The following is an 8,303-nucleotide window of genomic DNA, read 5'->3' as shown; positions in this document are numbered from 1 at the left end:
GTAGGGAAGTTTGTTAACGGGAAGACGAGCTCACATTTACCCTGTCCCAGTCTCGCTGTTCTAAGCCCTTGCACACGTAGCAATTCAACTGATCCTCATGCAGCCCTCTGAAGCTGGTACTAGGATGACCCCCTGATTACAGGTGGGGAAACTGAGGCACAGAGCAGGTAAGGAACCCGCCCAAGGTCATACAGCTAGGAAACAACAGAGATGGGATTTGAACCCAGGCCTCAGGTTCCAGAGTCCAGACACCAAACTCCGAGGCTAGAAAACCTCTCTCCTATTAGCTAAGAATTTCACACCAGCAGAATAGAGGGGATATAAAAAAAATTTGCTATAAAAAGGGAGGATTGGACATGAAGGGTCAAGAACCAATGGTCTACATCAACCCCTTCTATGGTTCAGATGTGTAAACGGAGGTCCAGAGGGTACAGGCTTTGCCTGACGTCACACAGCATTTCTGGAGAAAACCCAGAGCCAGACCCATCTCTCACTACTCCAGGTCATCGCCTCTAGGAGGGACGGGCATCATCTTTAGCTCATGCCCGTTCTTTCGATTATGTCATGAAAACATCCCATAAGTCTGGTCATTTCATGAAAACATCCCCAAAGTCTGGTCTCCATTTACTCCTGAAGGGATCCTCCATAGCCACTTCTCTACCCAGAGCTGTGGCATTTTACACTGTCTTCCCTATGTCTGAGCCAGCTCCTTCTCAGGGGAAATCTCTCCCTCTCCCTATCCCATCCCTGTCCCACCTCCCACCCATGGTGTCTAAAATTCCTTTCACAGTTTCGGTGTAAATCCTTGTCAGGGACCACTTTGAGAACCCAAGTCAGAATAGCATCCTTTTTTAATAGTGCCTGAGAATCGTGTGAACCATCGTTCTGTACTTTTTGCCATGGCAGCCAGGAAACTCAGCATTACAGTAGTGAGTCAATCACAGTAACTGTCTCTCTCCCTTTCTTATCCCTGTTTTCTGGTGCTACCATCTCCCCTTTTCCTCACTGTGGTTCCTAATCCCTCAGATCTGCCTTGATATCATCTGCAAAGAATTTTTATAGCTCTAACTTTAGATCCTTCCTGGAAAGAAACTATAACTGGCAGAACATGACAGATATGCAGGAGTATATTATACGCATGTGTGAAGGAATCCTGGTTAGGCTCAAATAAATTATGCACGTGTGTGAGCGAATTAAGCCAGGCCCATGAATAAATTATGCAAATGTAGGTGGTGGTCTTGGGGGCTGTGGGAAATAAATTGGGCAAATGTTTTTTTGTGTGTGTGTGGTACGCGGGCCTCTCACTGCTGTGGCCCCTCCCGCTGCGGAGCACAGGCTCCGGACGCGCAGGCTCAGCGGCCGTGGCTCACGAGCTCAGCTGCTCCGTGGCATGTGGGATCTTCCCGGACCGGGGCACGAACCCATGTCCCCTGCATTGGCAGGCGGACTCCCAACCACTGCGCCACCAGGGAAGCCCTGGGCAAATGTTTTAAAGGAAGACTAAGCAGTATGCCCGTTAAGACACTGGGTAAATGAGAGGCAAATGATTATGTGAATGTGGGTGTAAATTATGCATCTGTGGGTCTACATTTTGTCTCACTATTAGAATAAATTATGCAAAGTGGTCTTTGCAGTGGGCTGGGTTTATACCTAGGTTGGATTGGATGTGAGTATGAATTACAGTGAAGTGGCATAAATTATCCTAACATCAGAAATCAATTATTAATAATGAATGAATTATGCAAACCACGACTGCATATCTGGCAAATACAGAGCTAGATTACGCAGATGTGGGCATGGATCTATGCAAAGTCCATGGGTAAACTATGCAAATTGCACCAAGTTGCACCAAGTTACACCAAGTTACCCAAGTTAGCACTGTCAGAAGACACAAGGCTGGATTATGCAAGTGTAACGTGAATTATGCAAATGAGGGACGTCTTACTGCCAAAGTAGAAATAAATTATGCAAAAGGCAGGGTGTATAGGAAAACATGTGTGACCATACCTGGCAAATACCTGGCTAGACTGTCGTATGCATTACACAGATCACTAGGACTCTGCTAGCACATATGGCCCCCTTGTGAGAGATGGGCATATTGCAAAATGGCACTCCATACTGCGCAGGTGAGCCCTTTCTAGGACCCGCAGTGCCATCCAGACCTGGCTTGGGAGCACCCACTGGGCTCCAGTCCCAACTTGCCCTCTCCGGCCCAATGCCTTTGTGCAGTGCGTGACCTGTACAACCATACCTGGTGGCCCTCTCAGATGTGAGCATGCATTTCTGCAAATACAGGCATTGACTCTCCAAGCCCGGGGAGCCACCCCTCTGGATTTTGCTGACATACATGCACCAAGGAAATGTCTGTGGGTCCTTGCTCACCTGGACCACACCCGGGGAAAAGACGGCAAGGATGAGATAAAGCCAGACATAGGCGAAGATACTCCAAGAAGCGGTGACAAAGAAGACTCTCAGGTGCTTGATCTTGCGGCTCTCACCGGCTGGGATGACGTAGATGCACACGGCAATGACCACAAACATGTTGAAGGCAGCGCTGCCCACGATGGTGCCCGGGCCCAGCTCGCCCGCCTGGAAGTTGTGGCCGCAGACCTCAATAACAGACAACAGGATCTCAGGGGCCGAGGAGCCCAGGGCCATGAGCGTGAGGTTGGAAACAGTCTCATTCCAGATGCGGACAGTGCCCACGCTGGTCTCGCCGTTGGACTTGGTGATAGTGATCTCTTTCTCCTTGGACGTGATGACCTCGATGGATGCCATGAAGCGGTCGGCAATGATGGATACACCCAGGAACATGTAGGCCATGGCCACAAAGTAGACCACGGCCCGCGCTGCTTTGTCCCCCAGCGACGGGTCATCGGGCTCCCAGACGGGCAGCAGGACCCCTGGCTGGCAGCGGTTGGAGCCCTGGCAGCCCCCCATGCTGCTGGCATCGCTGTCGTTGGCTGGGGGAGGCGGCAGGGAGGGGGTCGGGGTGGCTGCCCCTGAGCATGGGGGAGTCCCCAGGAGGAGTGCAAACCCCACCAAGGCCAGGGGAGCCATGGAGGGGTTCAGGGTCCTGTGGGGGAGGAGGAAGTCTGGGTGAGGGGAGCAAACCCCTCCCTGTTGCTCAGGAGTCAAGGTTCATTGGGGTCGGAGAATGGGGGAGAAGCTGAGGACTAACAGAGGGAGGAGAGAGACTGGGGGAGCCAAAGAGAGACAGTGATTCAAAGAGACAGGGTCACAAAGAGACACAGAGAGCGCCAGGCAGAGACCAAGAGAGAAAGACACAGAAAGATAAAGACATCATGCACTGCTGATGGGAGTCAAACCACTGCAGGAAACTATAGCTGAACATCAAGCATCCTAGGACTCAGCAATTCCACTCCCAGGTACGTACCCAAGAGAAATAAGTCAAGTGTTCATCAAAAGACACATACACAAATGTTCACAGCAGCTTCATGTATAATGGCTCCCCTCTTGAAAAAACCCAGATGCCTATCAGCAAGAACATGGAGAAATACATGGCGGAATAGTCATGCAGTGGAATATTGTACAGCACTGAAAAGGGAGCGGGCAACTGATACACCCAACAGTGCAGATGCATCTCACAGACATGCCATTGAAGGGTGAAGTCAGGCGCAAAAGAACACAGACTGAATAAGTTAGTGGGAGAGGCAATGGGCTGGGGGGCCCTCAACTCATTTTGTGATTCCTATGGTTTCCAACATGGCGTCAGAGGGCTCCTGCTTGGGATTTGGGCTGTGGAAGGTGCTGGGGTGTTTGTCTGTCTGACTCAGGTAGGGCTGGAGAGGGGCTGCTGGAGGGTCTCTCACTCACATCCTTCCCCGCAATGCTGGGAAGTTTCTGGCTCCAGCATCCCCGGGTCTCTGGCAGGTGCAGGATTCCTTAGAAGCTGTGACATGAGGTCCTAGGTTGGGCTTTTGGACCCCACATTGTGGGTGTGGGGTGAATACTTCTCTTCCTGCCTCTGGTCCTGGGTTCGAGTGGCTATTTCTCTATCTAGGTCTCCTTTAAAAATGCCAATCAGTTCACATCCTCCCCTCTGATCAGAACCCTCCACGGCCCTGGTCTCACTCAGACACCAAAGTCCCCTCCCCACTTCATAAGGTCTCGCACAATCTGGCCCCCTCATTCCCTCTCTGGCCTCATCTCTCTCTCTCTCTCTCTCCCCATCCCTCACTTGGCCCCGGCTACACCACCTCCTTGCTGTTCCTCGCGCAAGTTCTTGCTTCAGGGCCTTTGCATCTGCTGTTCCCCCTTCCTGGGACACTCTTCCCCACATATCCGCTCCCGCTTCTCCTTCAGCTCTCCACTCAGATGTCACCTTCTGTGGCCACTCTGTTTGAAATGACACCATCCCACTTTGGGGAGTCCCCAGCCATTTCACAGATGAGAAGGCCAAGGCTCAGAGAGGCGAAATAACTTGCCCAACGTCCCCCAGCACCCATTCTGCAGCTCCCAGTTTCTCTCTCCAAGAGTGGTCCTGACTTCCAGCTCCCCTGCCCCACCCTTGTGTTGTCATGGTAACCCCGTAGCCTATAAAATGGAACTGAGAGAGGAAGGCAGGGGTCCTCAGGGCCTCCACCCTCCCTGACCCCTCTCCTGGCCACCAGCCTCAGTTCTCCCGGTAACGTCCATTTCTGTCTGAAAAGTTCTTCTCACGGTCTAACCCACAGCCTGCCCCCAACATACACCCATGTCCTCACGGATTGGGAGCTGGCTCCTTTGGGGGAGGAAGGCAAGATGTTGGCAGAACTTCCCTGAAGAGAGTGTGTGTGTGTGTGTGTGTGTGTGTGTGTGTGTGTGTGTGTGTGTGTGTGTAGGGGGGCAGGGGGCGGGGTGATTCTTGAAGGGCCACCGCACAATTAGCCCCCTCGGCAAGGGGGGCTTGCCCCTAATGATACATCTAATTAGCAGCCCCCTAATTAGCAACGACTTAGGCATAATTACAAACCCACCAGGATCCAAGGCAAAGGCTCACGCTCTCTTCTCCCTCCCTCCCCCCCGAGTAAAGGGAAATTCATCCAAAATCTGAGCCCTTAAAAAAAAAGAAAAAGACCAGGAGGGACCCGCCCACCTCTCTCGCCCTTCCCGCCCCTGGTGCGGGGTGGGGGGGACCCAGCCCCAGGGGGCCCCATACCTTCCCAAACCCTCCACGCCCTTCACACCCGGCCATCTCTGCCCACACCTGCCCTCTGCCCGACGGAAGCCCACGCACTGTCCCAAGCCCGGCCATCCCCTCTCTGCAGCATCCGCTGGGCCCCGGTTCGGCATCGGCGTTCCCTAGCCTGCCCCACGCCTCCTACACTGGTCTGCTAGCTGGAGCAGGCACACGATCCACTCAGAGGATGAGTACGGCCGCCTCCTGCCCCGTGGGCCCCAGGCTGGCTGCCCAGGCTGCTCTGCTGCCCGTCTCTGCTTTAGGGGATGGATCGCCTTGAGCTGGGGCCGACAGACACATTTCCCTGCTCCATGCCAGCCCAAGAGCCAGAAGGACGGCCACACCCCTGGCCACACAGAGGCTGAATGGCCACACGAGGCCCCTGCCCAGGCAGTACGGGAGCCGCCCTGGGAGTGAGCGGCGCTCCAGCCAGGCCGGCACAGGTCTGCCCGTGACCCGCAGGGCTCCTGTGCGTGGCAATCCCGCCCCGCACTCCGCAGCCAGCGCCCCCCCCCCCCCCCCCGAGCTTTCAGGAGAAACCAGGTCGACCTGGGAGTCAAGAATTCATCTATAGCATCTCACTCCCTCTCTCAGGGAAGGGTCATGGCCTGGGAAGTCCTCCCTCAAGTCCAACCACCTGTCCCTCCCGCCTCCGTCCTCAAGCCTGGTTCAATGCCTTTTCCTGCAAAACCTGGTTTCCTCTCCCTGGGGCCTTAGGGAAGAAGGGGGTCAGGGAGAGAAAGCACTAGATAAATATCTGTTAAAGGAACCACCACGAGGTCTGAGCCCTGTCACTGGGGACAGCTGGGTTCCCTCTTGAGGCTCCTGCCTCTGCCTCTCTCGCTCCATGAGCAGCCCTGAAACCTAATCTGGGTTTAGAATCCAAGGGCGAAAGCATCAGGTGGAGGCCAGGGTGGGGCTCTGGAGGGCAGATGGCGGGCACCGTCTCCTGGGGCCATCTCTCCCCTCCCTCGTGGGCCGGTGGCCAGCTGGGTCAGTGGTGAGTGTCCCGGTTCTGCCTCACCCACCTCTCGGGGCCTCAGAAACCTCATCTGTAGGGTGGGACTGCAAGCTTGAGCGGGGTGGGGCAGTCAGTCTGGCAGTCCAGGTGGGACCCCCTCCTTCAAGTCTCTCATATCGGTAAGGGGGGGTGATGGTTCCTGACTGCGCTCAGCCTGGGCGCAGGGGGTGCCCGCTGCCTGCTCTCGGTGGGGACACGGCCTTCTAAACACGCACGCTTACTGCTCCAGGGTAAGCCAGGCTCTCCCGCCTGCACACAATGTCCCAGCCTGGTGATCACACACAGACACACACAGTCTCAGTGTTCAGGCTATGGTACGCCGGTGGGTAAACTGAGGTCTGGAGGGGCAAACAGCTTGGCCAAGTCATGCATCTTCAAGTCAGGGGCAGAGAAGAGATGGAACTCAAGGTGTGGGACTCCTAAGCTGGTGCTTGTTTTAACCCACCTGGAATCCCACGTGGGCACTCGAGGACCTCACCCCATCACAGCGTGGGCTACAGACTCAGCCCCACACCCCTCATCTCGGCCACCTTCTCTGGGGCCCCCTTCCCAACAGAAAAGAAGAGGCTGTATCGGCCAGGGAGCTCTAGACTCAGAAGGGCCCTCTCAGAGCCCCCAAGGTGCGGTGGAGAAGCTTTTGAGCTCCAGCCCGACTGGGAGACAGGTCTGGGGCTGGCACACCATGAGACGATGGAGGCGAGACTGCAAGAAGGACTGGCCTGGCCCAGTACCTAGAGCTGTGCCTGGAGCAGGAAAGGTGCTCAGTAATTGTCAAAAGAATGAATGAGTCAAGAAACGGACAAACGGCAAAAGAGGTATGGAAGTTAGACTGCAGCAGAGACTGGTCCGCTCAGTGTGAAGAGGGGTGGGGGGTTAGATTGCAGACAGGCCTGGTTCAGTCTCCTCTACAAAGGGTACAGGTTAGACTGCAAGAAGGACTGGCCTCAGGATGCCAGAAATAAGGCAGGGGAGAGCAGAGGAGCTCTGTCCTCAGAGGAGGGACGGGCGGATGCCAGCCGGGCGGGCGGGGGGAGCCCGGCGGAGGAAGGGAGAGCAGTCTGGGGGACTCCGTGCCTCCTGGGGGAGCCCACTCTGCGGCGGCGGCAGGGGGCGGGGCGGGTCTTCCTCCCCCAGGTCTCCCCTTGCCAGGGGCGGAGACAAAGGTGTGTAGGAGGCAGTTAACCAGGGAGAGCAAGCGGAGAGGAGAGAGAGAGAGAGAGAGAAACAGAGACCAGGTCCTAGAGACGGAGATGGAGATGAGAAGCAGGGAAGACTGAGGAAGATACACGCGGAGATGGACAGAGACAGAGACATGGGAAAGCTGAGACAGTAGAGACAGAGACAGAGGGGAACACACAGAGGTGGCGAAAGAGGAACGCAGAGAGGAGCCAAGGACTTAGAGACAGAAAGCCGGAACAGACCCAGACACAGAGAGAGACAGACAAGAGTGAGACTGAGGGAGACAGGGAAAGGGACTCGGAGAGGCGTCCAGACTCCGCAGGACAGAGACCCCTGAGAGATGTGGAGACACAGAAATACGAGACCCAGACACAGGAAAGCGGGGGCGGAGGTGGAGGCGGAGAACGGGAGTGTGGGTGCTGCCCCAGACAGGGTGGGGTGTTCTCACCCCCTCAGTGCCCAGGAGGCACCCCCTCCCCAGCCCGCCATGCTCCCTGAAGCGCAGGAGGGGTTGAGGACGTTGACTGCTGGTGGCGCCCCTACCGCACGTTAGGGCCCTGGTACCCGCGCCCCGGTATATGCAGCCCCCCATCCCCTATAACGGAGCTCAGGGAGAAGCGGCTCCGGGCTCCTCAAATGTCCCCCTCCATCCACCTGGGGTAACACCATCCTTCCCCCAAGCCCCCGCTAACTGGGGGTCTCTTACCTGCAGCTACAGCCTAGAGCAGGTTCCCTCAGCACTGTATTGGCAGTGGTGGGCGACTCCGCCCGACAGAGGGAGAGAGAGAGGGAGAGAGAGAGAGGGATGAGCTGGGGACTGAGAGGGAGAGCTAGGGAGGAGGGGAGAGGAGGAGGGGGGAGGGATTCGGGGGAGGGGGAGTCGGCTAGAGAGGGAGGAGGGGAGGCCGGCGCGGGGAGCCG

At 56.1% G+C, this 8,303-nt stretch overlaps 1 protein-coding gene across 1 annotated transcript in view; it reads right to left on the bottom strand.

Annotated features, from left to right (window-relative positions):
- SLC8A2 (solute carrier family 8 member A2) overlaps positions 1 to 8,159 on the bottom strand; it is a 31,210-nt gene extending 23,051 nt beyond the window's left edge. The window contains exons 1-2 of the mRNA XM_007458474.1: positions 8,089 to 8,159; positions 2,383 to 3,076 (exon numbers count right to left, since the gene is read on the bottom strand). Coding sequence (XP_007458536.1) covers positions 2,383 to 3,060 — 678 coding nt within the window. The 5' untranslated portion in view covers positions 3,061 to 3,076; positions 8,089 to 8,159. The remainder of the gene's footprint in view (positions 1 to 2,382; positions 3,077 to 8,088) is intronic.
- Positions 8,160 to 8,303: the final 144 nt, after the last annotated feature.

The sequence above is a fragment of the Lipotes vexillifer genome, unplaced genomic scaffold (genome assembly GCF_000442215.2).
Source record: "Lipotes vexillifer unplaced genomic scaffold, Lipotes_vexillifer_v1.1 scaffold371, whole genome shotgun sequence".
Lineage (NCBI taxonomy): Eukaryota > Metazoa > Chordata > Mammalia > Artiodactyla > Lipotidae > Lipotes > Lipotes vexillifer.
The sequence above is the reverse complement of the archived record's forward strand: the minus strand, read 5'-3'. Positions and strand labels throughout refer to the sequence as shown.